Source organism: Capra hircus, chromosome 13, assembly GCF_001704415.2.
Source record: "Capra hircus breed San Clemente chromosome 13, ASM170441v1, whole genome shotgun sequence".
NCBI lineage: Eukaryota > Metazoa > Chordata > Mammalia > Artiodactyla > Bovidae > Capra > Capra hircus.
The window spans coordinates 19,713,496-19,740,820 of record NC_030820.1 but is presented as its reverse complement, the minus strand read 5'-3'; the positions used below and the strand labels follow the sequence as shown (position 1 = coordinate 19,740,820).

Sequence of the window (27,325 nt, the reverse complement as noted above, 5' to 3'; positions counted from 1 at the left end):
CAATGCAGCGAATGTGAGTTCAATCCCTGGTTGAGAAACTAAGATTCCACATACCGCAGGGCAGCTAAGCCTGCACACCATAACTACTGATCCCACAGGCTACAACTAAGATCCCATGCAGTCTAAATTTGAAAATAAAAAGCTCTGCTGAAGGGGGTTTTGTAGAGAATGAGAAGACAGAAGGTACTCACTACCATTTTTTAAAAGTTTGCTAGTGAAGGATGTAAAGAAATTGGACAATATCTGGTGGGAAATGAGGGGGCAAGAGAAGGTTTTTGGATAGAAAATATATCAAGCAACTTTTATATCTTCAAAGATGTGAAAAGATCCATTCTTATATTATCCCTTGGCAAATATCAGCATTATGTAGCTTCATTACAAAGTCAATATGCGGCTTCATTATAAAGCCATTATAATGTCAAAGGGGGAAAAAAAGCCAAATAGGTATTTTTCTCAATCCTACCATTTCCATGGAAATCTTGAAAGCATATTTTTTAAAGGAATTTTTTAAAGTATACTGCCTTTATAAAAATGCAAGCCATTTGAAGAAAATATGTTTTTAAATTCTTGATATCAGATCAGTTAAGCACAAAATTTAACATTTGACTTCCCACAAAAATTAACAAAATTATCCATGAAATGAGAAAGAAAGAAAATAATTGCTACCAATTTGCTTCTTATTTTCAGGAGAGTCTCCTGCCAGTAACTTCATTAAGAGTATTTAACAACATAATGAATGTGCTAAATATGTGTGTCCTCAAAAATATAGTCCATGTGGCTTTTTTTTATTTTAATATAACAATCTTCTAAAAAACAATACCTTAGGACATATTTTTTAGTTCTTTGTGGCAATTTCTACAGAAAATTAACATCATCTAATGCACCTCTTTCTGGTGGTCCTGCAATAGAGAAATCAGAAATTCCGTGATTAATTTATCTCTAGGACCAGTGCTTCGGAGACTTTTTCAGACCCACACATGTCCTTCCAAGTGGTCTTGAACAAGCCTTTCTACAACTGTAGGAAACCAAGGACGAGGTATCTCTGCATACCCTCAACTAATACCAACTGGTATGTTCACAGATTGAGAAAAGTCTTAAATGATGACTTTCAAACATTCCCTGCTGGCTCACAAGAAAGCCAATATAGGAGATTCAGGCTCAATCCCTTGGTTGGGAAGAACCCCTGGAGAAGGAAATCCCAACCCACTCCAGCATTCTTGCTTGGCAGATCCCATGGACAGAGGAGCCTGATGGGCTACAGTCCATGGAGTCAGAAAAGGGTTGGACACGACTTAGTGACTAAACTACAGTCTCAATGTAGGCACTCTAAAATACCACGTTTGTGGAGAGTATCAAAAGCCAGTACATATGTTTTGCTCACCCTGTCACATCAATGATCACCTATTTTATTGGAAATATCAAAAGTCCTCTCAAAACAAAATATAAAAGTATACCATTTTTTTCAAATTAATAAGAAAATACATAAACAAGTTCACTTTTCTATGGAGAGTATTTTTTTATTTGTTTAGATGAAAATAAGTATGCCTCGTCTACTTTCCTATTTCTTCAGAAGGCTTAAGACCACTGAAAAAAAATGTTTTGCCTAACTTTTTAGAACCATATTTCTTCCAAATAAAACTAAAAGTAAATATCCGTAAGGATACAGAGGCTTTTTGATTTAATGACTATAGAAAATAAATCCTAAAGAGAAATATCTGTAGCCATGTATCATGTGATGATGAAGATAGCTAAGTTCAAGATTCTTAGTTCAGAGTATCCAGCATGTGCTGGGGAAGATGGAGACAGAATGAGAAGCTGATATAGAAGCTGAGAAGGGATGCTGCAAACTGAAGTACGAAGGATGAAAAGGACATGAGAAGACTGTTATTTACACTCCTAGAACAAGACTATTTCTAGGTCCAGTGAAGCTAAAAACACCCACAAAAATGAAATACCATCAATGTCCAGAATTTAGTCAAGTATATTTTATTGTGTTCTACTGCTCAGTTTGAAATGAACTCACGGAGGGATTACAATCCAGGCTCAGATGCTTTAGATCACCAATTTCCCAAGTGCTAGGACAAGACACATTCATCATCATGTTTTACGTTAGAGGATTTTTCATACATGCAGTTCCCTAGTAAGGCTGGGTTTTTTACCTTTCTTCACTATTTATGTACATATGTGTCAAACAGAGAAATATCATTAATAAGAAACAGCATCTATCATTACAAAAATAAGGTTGTTTCCAGATTTTTACTCTCTAGAAGGATAAATGCATTGTGTCAGTTAAAAACTCATGGATGGCCTTGGTCTCCATTTTATTTATTTATTTATTTGGCCATACCATGAAGCATGTGGGATCTTAGTTCCCCCAACAGGAATCAAACTGTGCCCCCTGCCATGGAAGCAGGGAGTCAATTATTGGGCCACGGGGAAAGTCCTGGTCTTCATCTCCTAGTACTCACTTGGCTGCAGCCTAGTTTCTCATCAGTTCTGGGCTTAGCCAGGACATAAGCACACACACACACAGCTTAGTAAATCCAGCTTCACAAGCTAAATTTTAGAGCATTCAGAGTCAACAAAAACCAAAAGATCATCTTTTGGAAATGATGCTACTCAGGTTTAGAAAGTCAATATACGCACAAATGTTTTACTGCCAGAGAACCAATCCTACCACAATTATTATTTGCAAGGCCCACGAGTTTTTGTTATCACTTTTTTAGGGGGATGCTTGTAATGGGCTGAGGCAATGATAAATAGGCACAGTAACTCCAATGCTTTTCTCTAAGTATCAGTAGGAATTGTATGCCTAGTAGGACCTTACAAAGTGAGTGTTAAGGGCATTTGATAAAGAAATTTTATTGAATAAATTAATGCATGGAATAAAATCAGTAATGACAGAAATCATTCACAGATCATGGTGTTTGCTTCAGAGAGAACAAGTAGGTCCAATGAACCTAGAATCAAATTCAAAATCAAACCACTTGTTGATTCAATATTTAGTAGCTTGAATGCCAATGTCTGCTCTTGTTCATAAGATAATATCTTCATGAGGGTCTTCCCTGATGTTCTAGTGGTTAGGATTCCACATTTCAATGCAAGGGGACTCAAGTTCCCTGGCTGGGGAACTAAGATTCCATAGGCCATGGAGCAACTAAGCCCTTGCTCTGCAACTGGAGAGCTGCCAGGCCGCAACTAAGACCCAGTGCAGCCAATAATAATAATAAAAATATCTTCACATGAATATGTTGAGATACAGACTTTGAGACCCTTTGTAATGGCCACGGAAAACATCAGAAGCAGTTTTCACATAGATGCAGGTACAGAGGTCTTAGGTTTAACAAAGTCAGTGTTCCTACACTCTCTCTGGTCTAAAGGTTAACCACATTTATGCGGACCCCTTTCCCTTGCCATTTGGAGATAAGTGAGCAATTTAGATGCTATCTTTGTGCCCAGGTAGATTTGTCCATATGAGCCCTCGTTGAATGGTCTTAGATCAGCTTATTCATCTGCTCTGTCATGAAGAGCCTCTCACTAAATTCCCTGCCACTTGCTCTCAGTCTTCCATACATTTCACCAAGTTTATCTTTCATTCTTGCACACCTGGATCCATCATACTTCTAAAGACTGCCAAGTTTCTCCACTGCCAACAGTGTAAAATCAAAATGTGTTACAATATTGAACACGTTTAGACTAACCTAACATTTTAGCCTAATATCCCCATTTCAAGTATGCACACACGTATCTATCCCTCAGATTCCTCAGTTTTTCCCAAATGTCACAATATTCCTGCTTCCAAGCCCCTGTTTGTGCTGCCTTTTTTCCCCCTAGAATGCCTCTTTAGACCTTAAAACTCTTACTCGTTCTTCAGTGCCCAGGTCTAAGATTATCCCCATTGTAAAGCCTTTGGGTTTACGGGCAGAATAAATCAGTTTTCTTTGTTTCCGTAACTCTTGTATCTGTGTCTTGTAGGGAGATAATATAGTTATCTGTCTTCCTCCCTTGATTTTAAAGTCCTTCAGTTCAGTTCAGTCACTCAGTATTGCCCGACTCTGCGACCCCATGGACTGCAGCAAGCCAGGCTTCCCTGTCCATCACCAACTCCCGGAACTTGCTCAAATTCATGTCCATCGAGTCGGTGATGCCATCCAACCATCTCATCCTCTGTTATCCCTTTCTCTTCCTGCCTTCAATCTTTCCCAGGATCAGCGTCTTTACCAATGAGTCAGTTCTTCACATCAGGTGGCCAAAGCATTGGAGCTTCAGCTTCAGCATCAGTCCTTCCAATGAATATTCAGGACTGATTTCCTTTAGGATGGACTGGTTTGATCTCTTTGCATTCCAAGGGATTCTCAAGAGTCTTGTCCAACACCACAGTTCAAAAGCATCAATTCTTCGATGCTCAGCCTTCTTTTTGGTCCAGCTCTCCCATCCATACATGACTACTGGAAAACCCATAGCTTTGACTAGATGGACCTTTGTCAGCAAAATAATGCCTCCGCTTTTTAATATGCTGTCTAAGTTGGTCATAGCTTTCCTTCCAAGGAGCAAGCGTCTTTTAAATGCATGGCTGCAGTCACCATCTGCAGTGACTTTGAAGCCCAAGGAAATAAATTCTATCACTGTCTCCATTGTTTCCCCATCTATTTTCCATGAAATGATAGGATCAGATGCCATGATCTTCGTTTTTTGAATGCTGAGCTTTCAGCCAGCTTTTTCACTCTCCTCTTTCACTTTAAAGTCCATGGAAGTGGTAAATTCTTTCATCAACAAATTATCACTACATTATCATAGTTATTTTAGCATAATTATATTATTATAATTATTATTCAGTAACTACTAAATGCCAAGCACAAATCTTGGAGCTGAGGATACAGCAGAGAACATAACAAACAAGATTCCCTACCGCGCTTATCTTCTAGTCTGAAGAGAGAGACAATACAAAAAATACATAGTAGAGCTTCTCTGGTGGCTCAAATGGTAAAGAATCTGCCTGCAATGCAGGAGACCCGGGTTTGATCCCTGTGTCAGGAAGATATCCTAGAGAAGGGAATGGCAAACCACTGCAGTATTCTTGCCAGGAGAATTCCATGGACAGAGGAGCCTTATGGGTACAGTCCATGGGGGTTGTAAAGCATCAGACACAAATGAGCAACTAACACTTTCACTTTCAATACAATTTTGAAAGTGTTGTTGTCAGAAGGTAATAAGAGCTGTGAAAACAAAATTAAGCAAAGAAGCAAAATAAGGAGTACTGGGATTGATGGTTGCAATTTTTATGTGGATGAGCAGGAACGGACTCACTGAGAAAGCAATATTGGGACCAAGATACAAAGACAGTAAGGCAGAATGCCATGCAGATATTTAGAGGAAACATACTAAAGGCAGAAGAAAGAGCAAGTACAAATGCCCTGAAGTAGATCACTGGAACATTCAAGGACCATCAAATAAGTCAGTGACTGGAGGTGAGTGAACAAGGGAAAGAGCAGTAGAAAATAAAGAGGTAGTGGTAGCCAGAGTATGTAAGATCACTTAACCCCATGTATGGACTTAGCTGGTTTTCCAAGTGAGAAGTTAACCATTGGAAAGTTTAGAGCAGTAAAGCAATTTGATGCTTACATTTTAATGAGCTTAACTGTGACTGCTATATATTCAAAGCTAATTTTACTTCCTGGTATACACATTTGAATATGCTGTCTAGGTTGGTCATAACTTTTCTTCCAAGGAGTAAGCATCTTTGAATTTCATGGCTGCAATCACCATCAGCAGTGATTTGGGAGCCCCAGAAAATAAAGTCTGACACTGTTTCCACTGTTTCTCCATCTATTTCCCATGAAGTGATGGGACCGGATGCCATGATCTTCGTTTTCTGAATGTTGAGCTTTAAGCCAACTTTTTCACTCTCTTCTTTCACTTTCATCAAGAGGCTTTTTAGTTCCTCTTCACTTTATGCCATAAGGATGGTGTCATCTGCATATCTGAGGTTATTGATATTTCTCCCGGCAATCTTGATTCCACCTTGTGTTTCTTCCAGTCCAGTGTTTCTCATGATGTACTCTGCATAGAAGTTAAATAAGCAGGGTGACAATATACAGCCTTGATGTACTCCTTTTCCTATTGGAAACCAGTGTGTCGTTCCATGTCCAGTTCTAACTGTTGTTTTCTGACCTGCATACAGTGGTCTGGTATTCCCATCTCTCTCAGAATTTTCCACAGTTTATTGTGATCCACACAGTCAAAGGCTTTGGCATAGTCAATAAAGCAGAAATAGATGCTTTTCTGGAACTCTTGCTTTTTTGATGATCCAGCAGATGTTGGCAATTTGATCTCTGGTTCCTCTGCCTTTTCTAAAACCAGCTTGAACATTAGGGAGTTCACAGTTCACGTATTGCTGAAGCCTGGCTTGGAGAATTTTGAGCATTACTTTACTAGCATGTGAGATGAGTGCAATTGTGCGGTAGTTTGAGCATTCTTTGGCATTGCCTTTCTTTGGGATTGGAATGCAAACTGACCTTTTCCAGTCCTGTGGCCACTGCTGAGTTTTCCAAACTTGCTGGCATATTGAGTGCAGCACTTTCACAGCATCATCTTTCAGGATTTGAAACAGCTCCACTGGAATTACATCACCTCCACTAGCTTTGTTCGTAGTGATGCTTTCTAAGGCCCACTTGACTTCACATTCCAGGATGTCTGGCTCTAGATGAGTGATCACACCATCGTGATTATCTGAGTCGTGAAGGTCTTTTTTGTACAGTTCTTCTGTGTATTCTTGCCACCTCTTCTTAATATCTTCTGCTTCTGTTAGGTCCATACCATTTCTATCCTTTATCAAGCTTATCTTTGCAGAGACATTTCTTTGCCGACTAAGGTCTGTCTAGTCAAGGCTATGGTTTTTCCTGTGGTCATGTATGGATGTGACAGTTGGACTGTGAAGAAGTCTGAGTGCCAAAGAATTGATGCTTTTGAACTGTGGTGTTGGAGAAGATGCTTGAGAGTTCCTTGGACTGCAAGGAGATCCAAGCAGTCCATTCTGAAGGAGATCAGCCCTGGGATTTCTTTGGAAGGAGTGATGCTAAAGCTGAAACTCCAGCACTTTGGCCACCTCACGCAAAGAGTTGACTCATTGGAAACGACTCTGATGCTGGGAGGGATTAGGGGCAGGAGGAGAAGGGGACGACAGAGGATGAGATGGCTGGATAGCATCACGGACTCAGTGGACGTAAGTCTGAGTGAACTCCAGGAGCTGGTGATGGACAGGGAGGCCTGGCGTGCTCCAATTCATGGGGTCTAAGAGTCAGACACGACTGAGCGATTGAACTGAATTGAACTGAGTATACACATTCAATGCAATTTCTTAGCCTCCCTTGCAATTAGATAAGACCATGTGACTGGCTTTCAGCCAATAGGAAGCAGTCAGAAGTAATGTATGAGCACCCAAGCCAGGCAAGAAAACTCATATACTGCCCATATTCTCTGCCACATGCAGAGAATCCAGTAGAGAATTTCATACCACAGAGAAAGAAGGAAGAATCTTGGGTCCCTGATGACCATGTATTATAGATCAGAGCCCCTTCACCCACTCACTGTCATGTGAGCAAGTAATCAATGTTTGTTGCACTAAGTCACTTAGATTTTGAAGTTGTGACGGCAATCATGTCATGACTAACACAGGAAGCTATTGTAATAATCCAAATAAAATATGTTGATGACTTGGATCAAAGTGGCAACAGTGGTAGAAGCAGTCAGAACCTTGATCTATCTTGGAAGTGAGCCAATGGAATTTACTGATAGATTAAATCTGAGATGAGAACTGAAGACACTAGTCAAAGATGACCCCGGATTTTCGCCTAAACAACTAGAAGGATGGAGTTACACAGATACGCACTGGAGGTGACTGACACAATCAGGCTGTGCAGGACTTTAGAGCTCAGTTTAAGAAACGTAAAGCCTGAGCTCCAGTACAAATGTCATCTAGACAGTCAGACACAGAAGACTGCAGGTGAGGGGCAAGGTTTGGGCTGCAGATATTTGGATGACATAATATATAATATTTGGCACATATTTAAACCACAAGACAACAATAATTATTTTTATTATATAATATGTAAACCACAAGACCACATGAGATTTCCAAGGTTTTTGGTGTAGATGGAGAAAGGGGCCAAGGATGGAGCTCTGGGACATTCCAATTTCTAAGGTCAAGGAAATGAAAAATACCCGGGAGGTAAATTGGAAAGGAAAGACACTGAGGTAGGAGGGATCCAAGACAGAATGAAAAATGGATAAAAAAAATATTTCAAAGATGGCAGAGTAATTAACTGCAGCAAGAGCCAATGATAGATCACTTAAGAAAATTTGTATCATCCTTTTCCTCTTTAGCACAGTATCTGATACACAATGCTGCTACTGCTGCTAAGTCGTGTCCGACTCTGTGCGACCCCATAGACGGCAGCCCACCAGGCTCCACCATCCCTGGGATTCTCCAGGCAAGAACACTGGAGTGGGTTGCCATTTCCTTCTCCAATGCATGAAAGTGAAAATTGAAAGCAAAGTCACTTCAGTCATGTCTGACCCTCAGCGACCCCATGGACTGCAGCCTACCAGCCTCCTCCATCCATGGGATTTTCCAGGCAAGAGTACTGGAGTGGGGTGCCCCCGAAATGAATAAATATTAATAAACTTTGGGTTACTGCAAATAATAACTATAAATTTGCTTCAAGAAATTGGTAAGATGAAAGAATAGCATGAAGGATACAAGAGTCAAGAATTATAGTTAAGGGAAGTGATAAAATAAAGTTCACCTAAAAAGCTATCTTCATAAATATTCTTTTTCATAATGTATAGTATTTTTATTTTGGAAAAAAATGGCTTTTTCTTAAAAGTCTGGCTATTTGAAATGATAAAGAATAGTTCGAATTTTACATAAATGAGTAATTATTTCATGCATAGCTCTGTCTTCTGTGATAACTACCATTATTAAGCTTTCCGGTCTTTGCACACTTCCCATTTTTTTTCTCCTTAATTCTCCTCGGTATGTTGAAAATATAGCACTGAACTTTAAAACATCCCGAGGGAATTAAAATAGAAGTGAACTAACGTTGCCAGAAGGTTGATAATAAAGAAATACTAGTTAGAGAAATTATCTACTTACAAGTATACAAAGACACAAAGATATGAAGAATTGACAAACTGACAAAGTTAACATAATTCCATAAAATAAAACATAAACACAACCTATGGATACCAAGGGGGAAAAAAGGTAGGGAGGAGTTGGGAGATTGAGATTGACATATATACACTATTGATACTATGTATAAAATAGGTAAATAATGGGAACTTACTGTATAGCAGAGGAAACTCTACTCAGTGCTCAAAGAGGGGATATATGTAAACATAAAGCAGATTCACTTTGCTGTATAGTAGAAACTAACACAACATTGTAAAGCAACTATACTCCAAAAAATTTTTAAAAAATAGAATAAAATATAAAACAAGATCAGAAAACTATAGATAAACCTAAGCTATAAGACTAAGCATTACTACATAGTTATGGATGTTATAGGTACTAAAGTTATAAAAATTGGGCCACAAATTAATTCTAGAGCTTCTTGATGACCAACAAGGAATAATGCTTAAGTCTATAATTTCCTCTATGTGCTTTGGATTTTCCTTAGAAGGGCTACTCAGTGGTGTAGTGATACCTTCAACTACTTTCCTGACTGTGTACAATAAATTGAAAAATATATGTATCTTACAATGCTATTTATGGGAGGGCATTTTCAAAAGAAATGTAAATGGAATTTTGTAAAGAAACCAAAATAATATGGACCACTGCATAGCTCTTCGATGCTCTGGCTTAGTTCACAGAAAAGAATGAGCTGCTTAAAAAAATCCCCCATAGAAATTGATTATCTCAAGAGTTCCCAGGCTGTCCAGTGGTTAAAACTCACGGCTTTCAATGTGTTGGAGCACAGGTTCCACATCTGGTCGAAGAACCAAGATTCTGCATGTCACATGGCACAGTCAAAACCAGAATTGAAAGAGACATGTGTACCCCAATGTTCATCGTAGCACTGTTTATAATAGCCAGGACATGGAAGCAACCTAGATGTCCATCAGCAGATGAATGGATAAGAAAGCTGTGGTACATATACACAATGGAGTATTACTCAGCCATTAAAAAGAATACATTTGAATCAGTTCTAATGAAGTGGATGAAACTGGAGCCGATTATAGAGTGAAGTAAGCCAGAAAGAAAAACATTAAGATCTCTTTTGTGTAGTTCACCGTGTGTTCTTGCCAGTTCTTAATATCTTCTGCTTTTGTTAGGTCCATATCATTTTTGTCCTTTTCTGTGTCTTTATTGTGCAGGGCAGAGGTTTGCAGAATACAAAAACAGTTGCATTCCTTCATTGACAAACTTTCTTTGACCAAAAAAAAAAAAAAAAAAATGATACAGTGCCTCCTCTCAGCTAAGGTGGTTCCTTTCCTCACAGTTGACCACTGGTCCTTGATTGTCACACCAATACAGTATACTAATGCATATATCAGAGAAGGCAATGGCACCCCACTCCAGTACTCTTGCCTGGAAAATCCCATGGATGGAGGAGCCTGGTAGGCTGCAGTCCATGGAGTCGCTGAGGGTCGGACACAACTGAGCGACTTCACTTTCACTTTTCACTTTCATGCATTGCAGAAGGAAATGGCAACCCACTCCAGTGTTCTTGCCTGGAGAATCCCAGGGACAGGGGAGCCTGGTGAGCTGCCATCTCTGGGATCGCACAGTCAGACACTACTGAAGTGACTTAGCAGCAGCAGCAGCAGCAATGTATATATATGGAATTTAGAAAGACTGTAATGATAACCCTGTATGCGAGACAGCAAAAGAGACACAGATGTATAGAACAATCTTCTGGACTCGGTGGGAGAGGGAGAGGGTGGGATGATTTGGGAGAATGGCATTGAAACATGTATAATATCATAGATGAAACGAATCACCAGTCCAGGTTTGATGCATGATACTGGATGCTTGGGGCTGGTGCACTGGGATGACCCAGAGGGATGGTACAGGGAGGGAGGAGGGAGGAGAGTTCAGGATGGGGAACACATGTATACCTGTGGTGGATTCATGTTGATGTATGGCAAAACCAATGCAATATTGTAAAGTAATTAACATCCAATTAAAATAAATAAATTTATATTAAAAAATAAAAATAAATTAAAAATACATATGTATGTATGCATACTGGTTTATAATCAATATTTAAAAATAATAATCTTTTAAATAAATAAAATAAATTAAGAGATTATTTATCTCAAAGGGGCTTGAAAAACACTACAAATATAAATTCTTGATAATTCATTTTGAACAGTTTTCAGTTTAGCTCTTTTATTTATTTATTTTTTTCAATGGAATGCTGTGGATTTATTTCACGTTTTCAAGGCTACTTATAACATGGACATAACATGGAAAACAACATAATATTAAGTGAAACACTGTAAGTAAAACTGTACTGAATGCTTTTCCCAGTAACATCATGTTACGCTAAAGGATATACAACTCAAACAACCGCTTCTTCTTCTCCAGGAATGCCCGTCTCCGCTGTAAGCTACCCTCCATCCTTGCCTCTGAAGCCCTTCTCTTTCTAAGCTACTCCCTACCCCTGCCTTTCCTTGTTACTGGGTCTCTCCAGTGCAAACATTTCTCTCCAGATCAGTCCCAGAGACAAAAACACTTTTGTAATTTCTTAAAATCTTCTTAAAGGATAACTTTCCCCCTAATACCTAGCATCCTATTCTGCTGCTTCAACCAACTCAGGACATCAGCTCTACACCTTTAACCCCCACTTCCATCCCAAAAGCTTGTCTTCTTTCTTGCTCATGACAGGGACTCAATGAATGAATGATCTAACAGTATAAATCCAATTCTAACAAAGGAAATCATACCAGTGAGTTTAAGTCCAGATGACAAGATTGCAAAATTACTCTGTCCCCTCCATACTTTCACACTAAATGCACACCACATATACTTTTATAAGGAGAAAATAAACAGAACTGTATTTTCGTCTCCATTTTAACTGAACCTGAGGTCTAGATTAGAGCTACTCAAGCCTGACAAGGTGTAGTAAAACAAGATCAGTTACATCGTTTCCATGTATTCTGAAAAACATTTAGGATCTACACAGGTCTGGCCTCAACAACTGGCTTCTGGCCATTAAGCAGCACTTCTCTTTTCTGGAATTCAAGATTAACACGTCAACAAAATTAAAGCAGGCCTCAAAATGAGACACCATCTCAGCAAACTGCAGATGACTGCATAAAACAAATCTGCCTGGAGGGCTTACAGCACTATTTGACAAAGGTGACTGTGCTCTTCCTCTTTTCACAAACGGCCGGCCTGATGCAGAGCATTTTTAGCCATAAACTGCTCTACTGCCTCTCCCTGCAACATTTTCATGGCTCGCCAGTAGAGCTGTCCGCAGTTCTCAGGTCTACCAAGCGGGTGGTTCAATTCTTCTTTGATGTAATCCATCCAGAGATCAGAATCATCAGTTCCAAATTCTCTCAAAGCCCTCTCATAATACTCTCTTAAGTTCTCCATCTTACAGGATTCTTGCTCCTTCTCAAACTGGATCATCTTCCTGAAAAAATCAACTGAAAATGGACGGTTTTCCTGTAAACTTTTAAACACATCTCTAGCCTTTTTGTAACCACCACTTCGATAAGCCCAATTCAGATACTTTTCCTTCACAGGGACTGAGTCAGCTCCTGAGAGACGGAAGATAGCTCTCTTATAGATTCCTTCAGTTTCTTCTTGCTTTCCGGCATCTTCACTCCACTGGGCCCAAGTAAGCCACAACGGAAGACACATCTGAGGTTTCAGGTACGCAAAGGCTTGGTCAAAACCCTTGGCCATCTCGTGGCTCTCTGACGAAATCAGGGCCTCCAGCTTCACCTGCCACATCTCCACTGATTTCCTGAACAATTTCACCCCAGCGTCTGCCACCTCCAGGGATTCCTTTAACAACTGGCGATGCAGCAACAACGTGCTCAGCTGCCTGTACTGGAGTTCTGGTAAAAGTTTGAGCTCATGTGCCTTCCGGAATGCAGCCATGGTTCTTTCCAGCCTCTTCTTTCTGAGGAGGCGACTGCTTGTCTTCTTAGTAAACCTCTCCATGCAGAAGTTCATGTAACACTTCCACATAGCCTCTGTGGGCACAGTTTTTACCGCCTCCTCATACACAGCACAGCACCTCTCCTCCCGGCGGCCCACCTCCTTCGCTTTGGCTTGTTTGGTTGCAGGCAGCTCTTCTCCTGGCTGTGACTGAATCACCAATTCTTGCCGGGCTACATAGTCCCAAGTGAGGGGGTCGTCTGTGTGCAGAGCCTTAAGGTCATTGTAAATTTCTCTTTGCAGATCTTTGGCAAAGTCGAACAGCTGTGCAACTGAAAGCAGTGACACGTGAAATTTTGCACTTTTAATTACACTTATAGCATTCTTATAGATGATCCGCGCCAACTCGCCCGTAAGGACTTCTTCAGCATGCTCGAGACTCCCCACATCCATGTTGGCTTTTTCAAACTCTTGCTTTTCCTTCCTCAATTTTTCAGCATGCATCAGCTCCATCCTAAAGTATTCTTCATAAAGTTTTGGGCAACGTGGGTGAAAGCGCAGAGCCCGAAGAAATAACTGTCTTGCACTTTCTGAAGACAAGCAGTCTTCCAGTTCCCATTTGGCCGCCAAAATCCACAAACCTGGCTTGTTCGAATGAATGGCCAACAAGGAAGAAAATATCTTGCTAAGGTGAACCTTGGCAGCCCACTTCCTACAAAAGGCTATAAAAGACAGCCAAAGTTGAACATCATCTTTCCACTTAATTGATGCACGTCGGAAGACACTCTGTATCCGATGTATTATAGGATCCTCAATCTCATCCTTCTTAAATGTATATCCAACGCGAGTTCTCCGTTTCTCGATCAGCTCCAAAAGATGAATTTCATACTGAACGTATCTGATAAAGTCATCCTTTAAAAGACTTCTTCGCTGTATCCTGTATTCTAGTTCTAAAGCTTTCCTAATGATTGCCCTAATCTCCATTTGACTGAAGAGTCCAGTGCGCTCTAGCTGCTGTAATTCGGGAAGTCGATCCTCTACACGTTCCTGAATTATTTCCGCCATGATAGCCGAACTTCACAACCCACCACAGCTCCTCTCACCGACGACACGCGAAGGAAATGGCCCAGTTTAGCTCTTTTAAATACTTATGTGTCTCTCAACTTCTTGGAAATAAGAATTCTGCCATTTAATATTTTACAGTGCCTATCATGACATCTTGCAGGGGCAACTGCCGTTCAGTCACACTCAGTCGTGTCCAACCCTTTGTGACCCCATGGACTGCAGCAAGCCAGGCTTCCCTGTCCATCACCATCACCCAGAGCTTGCTTTAACTCATGTCCATTGAGTCAATGATGCCATCCAACCATCTCATCTTCTGTCATCCCCTTCTCCTCCTGCCTTCAATCTTTCCCAGCACCAGGGTCTTTTCCAGTGAGTCAGTTCTTTGCATCAGGTGGCCAAAGTATTGGAGCTTCAACTTCAGCATCACTCCTTCCAAAGAATATTCAGGACTGATGTCCTTTAGGATTGAATGGTTTGATCTCTTTGCAGTCCAAGGGATTCTCAGGAGTCTTCTCCAACATCACAATTCAAAAGCATCAATTCTTCAGTGTTCAGCTTTCTTCATGGTCCAACTCTCACATCCATACATGACTACTGGAAAAATATAACTTTGACTAGACGGACCTTTGTCAGCAAAGTAATGTCTCTGCTTTTTAATATGCTGTCTAAGTTGGTCATAGCTTTTCTTCCAAGGAGCAAGCATCTTTTAATTTCATGGCTGCAGTCACCATCTGCAGTGATTTTGAAGCCCAAGAAAACAAAGTCTGTCACTGTTCCCATTGTTTCCCCATCTATTTGCCAAGAAGTGATGAGAGTGGATGCCATGATCTTAGTGTTTTGAATGTTGAGTTTTAAGCCAGCTTTTTCACTCTCCTCTTTCACCTTCATCACGAGGCTCTTTAGTTCTTCTTCCCTTTGTGCCATAGGGTGGTGTCATCTGCATATTTGATGTTATTGGTATTTCTCCCAGCAATCTTGATTCTGGGTTGTGCTTCATCCAAGCCCAGCATTTCACATGATGTACTCTGCATATAAGTTAAATAAACAAGGTAACAATATACAGCCTTGATGTACTCATTTCCCAATTTGGAGCCAGTCCATTGTTCCATGTTCAGTTCTAACTGTTGCTTCTTAACCTGCATACAGGTTTCTCGGGAGACAGATCAGGTGGTCTGGTATTCCCACCTCTTAAAGAATTTCCCACAGTTTAGCTTTACTTTAGCTAAAGTCAAGCTAAAGACTTTAGCTAAAGACTTTAGCATAGTCAATGAAGCAGAAGTAGATGTTTTTCTGGAACTCTCTTGCTTTTTCTATGATCCAACAGATGTTGGTAATTTGATCTCTGGTTCCTCTGCCTTTTCTAAATCCAGCTTGGACATCTGGAAGTTCTCAGTTCATGTACTGTTGAAGCCTAGCTTGGAGAATTTTGAGCATTACTTTGCTAGCATGTGAAATGAGTACAATTGTGCAGTAGTTTGAACATTCTTTGGCATTGCCTTTCCTTTGGGATTGAAATGAAAACTGACCTTTTCCAGTCCTGTGGCCACTGCTGAGTTTTCCAAATTTGCTGGCATATTGAGTGCAGCACTTTCACAGCATCATCTTTCAGGATTTGAAATAGCTCAGCTGGAATTCCACCACCTCCACTAGCTTTGTAGTGATGCTTCCTAAGGCTCACTTGACTTTTCACTCCAGGATGTCTGGCTCTAGGTGAGTGATCACACAATCATGGTTATCTGGGTCATTCAGATCTCTTTTGTGTAGTTCACCGTGTGTTCTTGCCAGTTCTTAATATCTTCTGCTTTTGTTAGGTCCATATCATTTTTGTCCTTTTCTGTGTCTTTATTGTGCAGGGCAGAGGTTTGCAGAATACAAAAACAGTTGCATTCCTTCATTGACAAACTTTCTTTGACAAAAAAAAAAAAAAAATGATACAGTGCCTCCTGTCAGCTAAGGTGGTTCCTTTCCTCACAGTTGACCACTGGTCCTTGATTGTCACACCACGAGAGTAAATGGAATGAAAAGGGAGACTGAAATTACCATTCCCACCATGAACCTTAAGAAAACTGCCATTAAGTCTTTCTTACATCTTTAAGCAGAAGTTGTAGACTCCATTAGTTCTTGCCCCACAAATTAAATAAACTTGAGCTAATGAGCAGAACTGACCCTAAAAGAGAAAAGATAATTTTTCGAGTACCTATGATGCAGTCATCACACATATTTTACTTAATCGATACAAATAACAATCCTGTTTAATAGGCAATATTCAACTCCTTTTACATTTGGGCTATTTCAGATTTGTAGAGGTGCAGTGTTTCTCTGGGGCTACACATCTGATAAACAGTGGCTGCTGCTGCTGCTGCTGCTAAGCCGCTTCAGTCGTGTCCAACTCTGTGGGACCCCATAGACGGCAGCCCACCAGGTTCCTCCATCCCTGGGATTCTCCAGGCGACAACACTGGAGTGGGTTGCCATTTCCTTCTCCAATGCATGAAAGTGAAAAGTGAAAGGGAAGTCACTCAGTCGTGCCCGACTCTTAGCGATCCCATAGACTGCAGCCCACCAGGCTCCTCCATCCATGGGATTTTCCAGGCAAGAGTGCTGGAGTGGGGTGCCCATGCCTTCTCCGGGTAAACAGTGGAGCAGGGCTCAGATCTCAAAATACCATATTTTAACACATATATATGGAATCTGGGGGGTAAAATGGTACAGATGAAGCTATTTACACAGTAGGGATGGAGATGGAGAAGTAGAGGACTCGTGGACACAGTAGGGGAAGGGGATGTTTGGGATGAGCCAGGAGATTAGGACTGACATAAATTCACTACCATGTGTAAAATAGATAGCTCGTGGAACCTGCTGTATAGCACATGGATGTGCTCTTTGATGACGTAGATGGTGAGTTGGCAGAGGGGCGGGGGTAGTGGGAGGGAGGTTCAGGAGGGAGAGGATATATAGCTGACACATAGCTGATCCACTTTGTTGTACAACAGAGACCAAAATAACATCGTAAAGAAATTATACTCCAATAAAAAATCTATGCTCATTATCTAATATCAAATACTGCTCTCAGTCTTCCATGTTATTTTTTGTTTAGTGATGTACAGGAAAGCTTATTAAAATAATACTGTTTTTCAGAAATAGAGCCTCATATAAAATTACCATATGTCTAAAATAAAAATGCATAACTAAAAAACTAAAGTGCATTGCAAGAAGTGAACACTAAGTAATGTTTTATTCAAGAAAAGTAAGAATCTCTTTCAGAATGATACATAATAAGGTATGACTTCAAGATCTTCATCTTTATTAAAAAATTTCAAACAAAAATATTTAGGACATTGATAATTATAACCAAATAACATAAGCATATAAATTAGTTCATTAAAATGTTCACATAAATCTTTTAGAGCTAAAAATCAACAATGCATATTTCACTGACATACGTGTTTGTGTGAGTATGTGTGTGCATGATCAACTCTGTAAGCTATGAGTACAGTTATTTCCCTGGCAGATTTGGGAAGAGCTAAAATTGTCATACATAAACAGAAGAAAGGCTGGTGGCCAGTGCACATTATAATACTAAAGCTGAAACTTGATTAACACCACCATAATATCTGAAATTCAAAAATTCTATAAAATGAAGTAAAATGATTATGAAGTCTTTCTAGGTAACAAATTCCAAAATGTTGAGAATAACATGTCTATCGAACACAGATTTAAAATTGGCATGAGCTGAATAATAATAAAGTTAAAGCTTTCTATCTGTAACTTCTGTCATTTCTGAAATATTATTTCACCAACCTAGAAAAAAGAAATGAATTGTTCCTTTTTCTTTTAATATTCCCTTGCCTCAGATTTTCTTCACAGTTACCCAATTTTGCTTCGTGTAATTTAGAGATCATTTTGAAATGCAGGTACAATTTCTAATGTGAGCTGTTAAGAAATAGTGCAATATAAGCTCTTCTTCGATTTTCAACTTTGGTTTCATTTCCATTTCATTGCAAACAGACCTCAGATTATTCAATACCACCGAAGCAAATTTTTTTCAGGATTTTCTGATGTGTTTTGTGTTTATAAAGTCTCCATCAGCTTGTAAAAACACCTTTAGACCCTGAGCTACATAGTAATTAAGGAATAATTGTTAAACAAGAATTGAAATATTAACGGATATATCATGATAAATTTTTCTAAAGGAGTCATATGTAGCATGCAGTTCCATCTTCTGACAGTAAAGGCTGGATTCCATAACTGATCCTCCAATTAAAAACAAGTTAAAACGTAAGTACCCCTGATTAGTTACTAGAGACATGAAAATCAAAATCATAATGCAGTACCACTAAACACCTATAGAATGCCTATGTTTTTTTAACTGACAATATAAGCGATCAGAATTTTGCAGAGCAAATGGAACTCTCCTCAATTCCTAATGGGAACATAAAATATACAGCCACCCGATTTAGAAACCAGGGTGGCAGTTTCATTAAAATTAAACACGCATTTACTCTACAACCCAGCAACTCTAATTCTACCTATTTACCCAAGTGAAACAAAAATTCACATTAAAACCAGTATAGGGGGCTTCCCTATACTGGTGGTCCAGTGGTGAAGGCTCCATGCTGCCAGTGCAGAGGGCCCAGCTTCTCCATGTACCATATGTAAAAGAGATAGCCAGCAGGAGTTTGGTGTATGACACAGGGAACCCAAAGCAGGTGCTCTGTGACAACCTGGAGGGATAGGCTGAGGAGGGAAGTGGGAGGGGAGCTCAGGAGGCGGGGGACACATGTATGGCAAAAACCATCACAATATTGTAAAGTAGTTATCCTCCAGTTAACATAAATAAATCAAATTTAAAAACAAACCAAAGTTCAGCCACCTCAAGGCTGGTCTCAGTCACCCACAAGGAGGTATCTTGCCCAGGACACATCAGCAACTGGGCTGTGGAGGAATGCTTGACTGGCACTAGCTCCAGGCTTCAGATTCCTAGAGGGCCCCTTAGGTGAACACTTCAGAAGCATGACATCATGCTATCAATTGGAACACAGAAGATACATGGCAATTTGTATAACATCTCAAGGACCATCAATGCCATACCCAGAGGAAGAACATAACAGAGAGACTAGATCCAGCAATTCTCGGAGGAGACAAACTGACCTGCAGGGTACTGGGTTCATACCTAATTCCTAGAATTGCAAAATCGTGAGACTTCCCTGGTGACCTGGGGCCGAGATTCCATGCTCCCAGTGCAGGGGGTCTGGGTTTAACCCCTAGTCTGAGAACTAAAAACTGCATCAGTTTAGCTCAGTTGCTCAGTAGTGTCTGACTCTTTGCGACCCATAACTGCAGCACGCCAGGCCTCCCTGTCCATCACCAACTCCCAGAGCTTACCCAAACTCTTATCCACTGAGTCAGTGTTGCCATTCAACCATCTAATCCTCTGTCATCCCCTTCTCCTCCTGCCCTCAAAGTTTCCCAGCATCAGGGTGTTTTTCAAATGAATCAGCTCTTCACCTCAGATGGCCAAAGTATTGGAGTTTCAGCTTCAACATCAGTCCTTCCAATGAACACCCAGGACTGATCTCCTTTAGGATGGACTGGTTAGATCTCCTTGCAGTCCAAGGGACTCTCAAGAGTCTTCTTCAACACCACAGTTCAAAAGCATCATGCTTTGGCACTCAGCTTTCTTTATAGTCCAACTCTCACATCCATACATGGCCACTGGAAAAACCATAGCCTTGACTAGATGGACCTTTGTTGACAAAGTAATGTCTCTGCTTTTTAATATGCTGTCTAGGTTGGTTATAACTTTCCTCCCAAGGAGTAAGTGTCTTTTTAATTTCATGGCTGAAATCACCATCTGCAGTGATTTTGGAGCCCAAAAAGTAAAGTCAGCCACTGTTTCCCCATCTATTTGATACTGCATAGCACAACTAAAGATCCTATGTGCCACAACTAAGACCTGTTGCAGCCAAATAAATATTTTTTAGGTATACTTGATTTAAAAAAAAACTCAAAATCTTGCAGCCAGAAGAAACAGCCATTAGAAGAGTAGCATTTTTTGCTTTTTACTATTCAGCAAAAAGTAGATGGTTTGTTCAAGTATTTATAATCTATACACACAGTAAAAAGCTTTTAGAAAAGGTCTCCCAAAGCAACTTTGGGCTTATCTTCACAAATAAATGAAATCTAGATTTAAAAAGAGATAGTATTCAGTGTTAATTTTCTCTTTCACTTCTTATATTGTCACTTTAACTTCAATAATGTAATTGGGAACTAATAGCACTTTAATGATGAAAACAATTGACTTACAGGCAATTGATTCTATCTTTGTCAGATTGAAAGCATATTTGTTGAGGGTACAAGATGAACAGAAAAGGTTAACACACTATTTTGATCTTTATTGAAAATCAACTACAATGACTTGGTTTCTCCACAGATTAAACAACTGATGTTTTCTTACCAAGGTTAACTTTCTCTTGGAATTTATTGGGTAAAAATTATAGGAGAATTCCCTGGATGGAGCAGTCTTTTAGAAATAAAAACATATTGTCTCATATTGTCAGAGAATTTGAAATTAATTCTAAATTGCATCCATTTTCTTAAAAAAAATGGTATTTGGAAATAGGAATCAGTCTAAAAAATGATATTTGAAAATAGAAATCAGTCTTAAAAAATGGTATTTGGAAATAGAAATCAAATGAATGACTCTTTTTTCCCTAGGATAAAAACATCAGAAAAGCAACGTTTTGAGGAGGTAATATACCACACCAGTTAATGACAGTTTTTGAGGTCAATAAAAGTGAGTTGAAATCCCACCTTCTAATAACACCTCAAACTAGGTATGTCTTCGTTAGCAATTTACTTCTTTTCTCCAAGCCTCACTTTCCCACTAACAAGACAGTGTTAATACCTACCTCTCAACCAAGCAAGTCAATTAATCTTTGTGACCTGCAGTTACTCAGCTATAAAAATGGGCTGTTAATGCTGGTCTCAGAGACTTATTGTTACATCTAAATGAAACCTGCTAAAATACACTGTATGTAAAGAACTATATAAATATCATAATTGAGTTGCTTCATATTATTTGTGGAACATGGTGTATACATTAATAGATTATTCAGTTCAGTTCAGTTCAGTTCAGTCGCTCAGTCGTGTCCGACTCTTTAGGACTTCATGAATCGCAGCATGCCAGGCCTCCTTGTCCATCACCAACTCCCGGAGTTCACTCAGATTCATGTCCATCGAGTCAGTGATGCCATCCAGCCATCTCATCCTCAGTCGTCCCCTTCTCCTCCTGCCCCCAGTTCCTCCCAGCATCAGAGTCTTTTCCAGTGAGTCAACTCTTTGCATGAGGTGGCCAAAGTACTGGAGCTTCAGCTTTAGCATCATTCCTTCCAAAGAAATCCCAGGGCTGATCTCCTTCAGAATGGACTGTTTGGATCTCCTTGCAGTCCAAGGAACTCTCAAGTGTCTTCTCCAACACCACAGTTCAAAAGCATCAATTCTTCGGCATTCAGCTTTCTTCACAGTCCAACTCTCACAGCCATACATGACCACTGGAAAAACCATAATCTTGACTAGACGGACCTTAGTTGGCAAAGTAATGTCTCTGCTTTTGAATGTGCTATCTAGGTTGGTCATAACTTTTCTTCCAAGGAGTAAGTGTCTTTTAATTTCATGCCTGCAGTCACCATCTGCGGTGATTTTGGAGCCCCCAAAAATAAAGTCTGACACCGTTTCCACTGTTACCCCATCTATTTCCCATGAAGTGATGGGACTGGATGCCATGATCTTCGTTTTCTGAATGTTGAGCTTTAAGCCAACTTTTTCACTCTCCTCTTTCACTTTCATCAAGAGGCTCTTTAGCTCCTCTTCACTTTCTGCCATAAGGGTGGTGTCACCTGCATATCTGAGGTTATTGATATTTCTCCCGGCAATCTTGATTCCAGCTTGTGCTTCTTCCAGCCCAGCATCTCTCATGATGTACTCTGCATAGAAGTTAAATAAGCAGGGTGACAATATACAGCCTTGACGCACTCCTTTTCCTATTTGGAAGCAGTCTGTTGCTCCATGTCCAGTTCTAACTGTTGCTTCCTGACCTGCATATAGGTTTCTCAAGAGGCAGGTCAGGTGGTCTGGGATTCCCATCTCTTTCAGAATTTTCCACAGTTTATTGTGATCCACACAGTCAAAGGCTTTGGCATAGTCAATAAAGCAGAAATAGATGTTTTTCTGGAACTCTCTTGCTTTTTCGATGATGCAGCGGATGTTGGCAATTTGATCTCTGGTTCCTCTGCCTTTTCTAAAACCAGCTTGAACATCAGGAAGTTAAGCACTGTTAAATACAAGATGGAGACTGGACTTGGATATTCTCTGAACAGGCAAAACTTTTTGGGCTCATTGAGGGGGAGCATAGCAGGGGAGTGGGGAATACTTTGAGGCAATATAAAAATCCCATCTCTAGTTAAATTTTTACCCACTGATTTTAACACCCATTGATGAGTATTACCTGAAACTATTATTAATGTGATCATTACCAAGTGGTGATTTTTTTTAACATTTCTTATCAGTCATTCTATAATTAATTTGAAATTAATTTGCAATATAAATTAATTTGCCATATTGATTTTTTAGGTATCACAATGGGTTTATTGATTTTTTGAGAGATAAGCTACATCTTTCAAATTTTTTTTAATTTTTACTGAGATATAATTGGATATAACACTATATTAGTTTTAGGTATACAACATAATGATTCTATATTTGAATATATTGCGAATGATTGCCACAATGAATCTAGTTAACATCCAACCGTATGGAGTCACAAAAACTTTTGCTTTGTAATAAGAACTTTTACAATCTACTTTCTTAACAACTTTCAAAATATAAACAACTGTATATCAATTATAGTTACATGCTGTGTATTACAGCTTCATGACGTTTAGTTTATATCTGGAAGTTTGTACCTTCTGATCCCCTTCACCTATTTTTTACCAACCCCCCAACCCCCACCCCCGACAATCACAGACTAAGTCATTTAAACCACATAAGCAAAAATAAATCTAGTTTATTTCATGAACATAAGTGAAACTTAAGCTATTTCTTGCAAATACTACTGATAATCATGAAAGGAACTTAAGTCATCATCCTAAAACTGGTATAAGGTAATCACTTTTAACCAAACCCTGCCACATGGAGACCCCTATAGTAATAACCAATTATCGTAAAGCTTAATGGAGTTGCTCATTTTCACTTTATAAGCCATCCTGTAACTCCATGCCATTGAACTTCCTATCAACTTTGAATTTCAAAGTTCCCAGTTCGAAAACTGTTCATACATGCACAATAAATTTTTACTAAATGATATTTTATTGACCTGGTAGTTTTAATTTAGCTATTTCTGGAGTTTTGACAATACGTATAATTATTAACATAATTAGTAGAATTATCTAGTCAATTGTCAGACAGGGCCTGATGCAAAATAAAAAAAGAAAAGAAAATCTAATTTACATTTAGAAATGGCTTGATTTGCACTCTTCTTGTCTTTTTATCATTGAGTGGGTTTGTCATGGAGATAAATGTCCACCAGGAATGAACAGACAAACACATTTTCCCTCCTGACCTGGTCAAATCTGAATGCAGGTGGGCATGTGAGGTAAAAATTCAGCTGAACATTGCAACTCACTATTCCTATTTCATCAGTGTTCAGCTCAGGTTTCTTCCAAAAGAAAGCTTAGTTTTTATTGCTTCATCTCTGCTCCCGAAACCCTAGAGTATAACATCTCTAGATATTTCTGCACAGCAATAAGGATTTATCCCACACAAAATGATGTTTCAGACTTCTGATACTCTTCTGACTTGTTCTTTAATCTGTTTCTTCTTCAGATACAAATGCTAAAATTGAAGGTCATTTTATTCAACCTTTTTAAAATATTTAACAGTCATACAGAAAGTTTTAATACAGTGGTGAAAGTGAAGTCTCTCAGTTGTGTCCGACTCTCTGCGACCCCATAGACTGTAGCCTACCAGGCTCCTCTGTCCACGGGATTTTCCAGGCAATAGTACTGGCGTGGGTTGCCATTTCCTTCTCCAGGGGATCTTCCCAACCCAGGGCTCGAACCTGGGTCTCCCACATTGTAGACAGATGCTTTACTGTCTGAGCCATCAATTTCCCTTAAATCTCTATTTTTACTGTCTCCATGTGAGATTTCTCTGGTTGTCCAGGGGTTAAGACTCCACGCTTCTACTGAAGAGCTACAGGTTTGATCCCTAGTAGGTAATGAAAACACTGCATGCCATGCAGCCAAAAGAAAAAATAAATCCCCATGTGATAGTACAGTTGTTAAGGATGGGCTGTTACTCTTAAACAGGATTTTAAGATACTATATTACTGGTGACCTTAGACTTCATTCTGTTCAGGAACTGGCTGACTCCTGACATCTAATATTTTTTTGAGTAATGGGCTGAGCATGTCGTCATTTTTGGAACTTGTATAAGGCAGGTGTAATGGCATATATGTATGCCATACATACGAAGACAGAATATTTTTCATTTTTATAATGAAATATCTAATACATATAAATGTACTATTTATATAATACTACAACATGTACAATACAACCATCACCCTACTTTATTTTTTTTAGTTTTATTGAAATATACTTGATTTACTGTTATATAGTTGATTAATGTTGTGTTAGTTTCAGGTGTACAGAAAATAATTAGATTTTGCAGTTATATATATATATATATAACTATATATATAACTATATATATACATATATTTCAGAATTTTCCACAGTTTATTGTGATCCACACAGTCAAAGGCTTTGACTGTGCAGAGTACAGAGTACATCATGAGAAACGCTGGACTGGAAGAAACACAAGCTGGAATCAAGATTGCCGAGAGAAATATCAATAACCTCAGATATGCAGATGACACCACCCTTATGACAGAAAGTGAAGAGGAACTAAAAAGCCTCTTGATGAAAGTAAAAGTGGAGAGCGAAAATATTGGCTTAAAGCTCAACATTCAGAAAATGAAGATCATGGCATCTGGTCCCATCACTTCATGGCAAATAGACGGAGAAACAGTGGAAACTGTCAGACTTTATTTTGGGGGGCTCCAAATCACTGCAGATGGTGACTGCAGCCATGAAATTCAAAGACGCTTACTCCTTGGAAGAAAAGTTATGACCAACCTAGATGGCATATTCAAAAGCAGAGACATTACTTTGCCAACTAAGGTCCATCTAGTCAAGATTATGGTTTTTCCAGTGGTCATGTATGGCTGTGAGAGTCGGACTGTGAAGAAAGCTGAATGCCGAAGAATTGATGCTTTTGAACTGTGGTGTTGGAGAAGATGCTTGAGAGTTCCTTGGACTGCAAGGAGATCCAAACAGTCCATTCTGAAGGAGATCAGCCCTGGGATTTCTTTGGAAGGAATGATGCTAAAGCTGAAACTCCAGTACTTTGGCCACCCCATGTGAAGAGTTGACTCATTGGAAAAGATTCTGATGCTGGGAGGGATTGAGGGCAGGAGGAGAAGGGGACGACTGAGGATGAGATGGCTGGATGGCATCACTGACTCAATGGACATGAATCTGAGTGAACTCCGGGAGTTGGTGATGGACAGGGAGGCCTGGCATGCTGCGATTCATGAAATCCTGAAGAGTCGGACATGACTGAGCAACTGAACTGAACTGAACTGATATATATATATACACATAGATTCTTTGTTAGATTAATTGACATTATACGTTATTATAATATGTTAAGTATAATTCCCTGTACAGTAGGTCCCCATTGGTTATCTACTTTACGTGTAGTAGTATCTGTTAATCCCAAACTCCTAATTTATCCTGCCCCACCCACCACACCACCCTACTTTAAAAATAGCAATATTTTTATATTTTCCTCTTTGGCTGTTTTAGGTATCAGTTACATATTTCCTCCCTCCTCAACAAAACCTTTGAATTTTATAAGTCATTATATTTATATTTAAAATGAAAAACACTTGAAATACCCACAGAAAAAAGAATATAATATTAAAACTAACATCTAAAAGCTGTCACTTCTTCAAAAGTGATTTTGTATTTTATATCTATATCCAATTTTAATATTATAAATGACATGCAGAAAATTTTGAAAGGGAAATTGCTCACAAGATAAAGCAAAATTTATAGTAAAACATATTTCTTAAAGCAATTACTCTTCACCAGCTTTATTGAGGTAAAATTAACAAACAAAAATTGTATATATTTAAGGTGTACAACAAGGTAATTTGGTATACATATGCTCCATGAAATGATGACCACAATCAATTGTGAAGATAATTAACATATCTATCACCTCACATAGTTACTGTTTTGTGTGTTTGATAAAAACACTTGAAATCTACTCTCCTACTAAATTTCAAGGATTTAATACATCATGGGACTTCCCTGGTGGTTCAGTGGTTAAGAGTCTGTACTTGCAATGCATGGGGCATAGGTCTGATCCCTGGTCAGGGAACTAAGATCTCACATGCCAAAAACTAAGATCCCATGAGGCAAAAAAAAAAAAAAAAAGGATATAATACATCAATATTAATTATAGTCACCATGATGTACATTGAAAGTGGAATGTACAGCTCAGTTGTGTCCGACTCTTTGCAACCCTAAGGACTTAGCCCACCAGGCCCGTCTGTCCATGGAATTCTCCAGGCAAGAATCCTGGAGTGGGATCTTCTCTAGGGGATCCTCCCAACCCACGGATCAAACCCAGGGCTCCTGCATTGCAGGCAGATTCTTTACCATCTGAGCTACTGAAGAATCTAAGCTACTCCATTTTGTTAACAGAAAAACTCCATTTCGTAAGGTTCCGGAAAAAGAGCCTTTGGAAATCCCCTGACCTCACCCCACCACCCACGAGCCAGTCAGACCCCAGACCAAAATCTCCTGACTTAACGTTCAGGAACTTGTGGTCTACCTAGGTAATAGGGACCAATCAAAAACCAACACACAACCCTTCGAAAGAAAGTGACCAATCAGACGTCCCCCTACCTAGAAATTCTTTTTTCTTGAACACTTCCTATATAAGCAATGTAATCCAAAACCCGGGGCTCCTCCCTATAGCCACTGCATCTGTAACAGTGGGAGCCCCAGCT

At 39.4% G+C, this 27,325-nt stretch overlaps 1 protein-coding gene across 1 annotated transcript; it reads right to left on the bottom strand.

Moving 5' to 3' along the window:
- Positions 11,410-14,240, bottom strand: LOC102175592 (U3 small nucleolar RNA-associated protein 6 homolog). The gene has a single exon (XM_018057075.1). It carries the CDS (start codon positions 14,180-14,182, stop codon positions 12,386-12,388), a length of 1,797 nt encoding a protein of 598 aa, XP_017912564.1. The 5' UTR covers positions 14,183-14,240; the 3' UTR covers positions 11,410-12,385.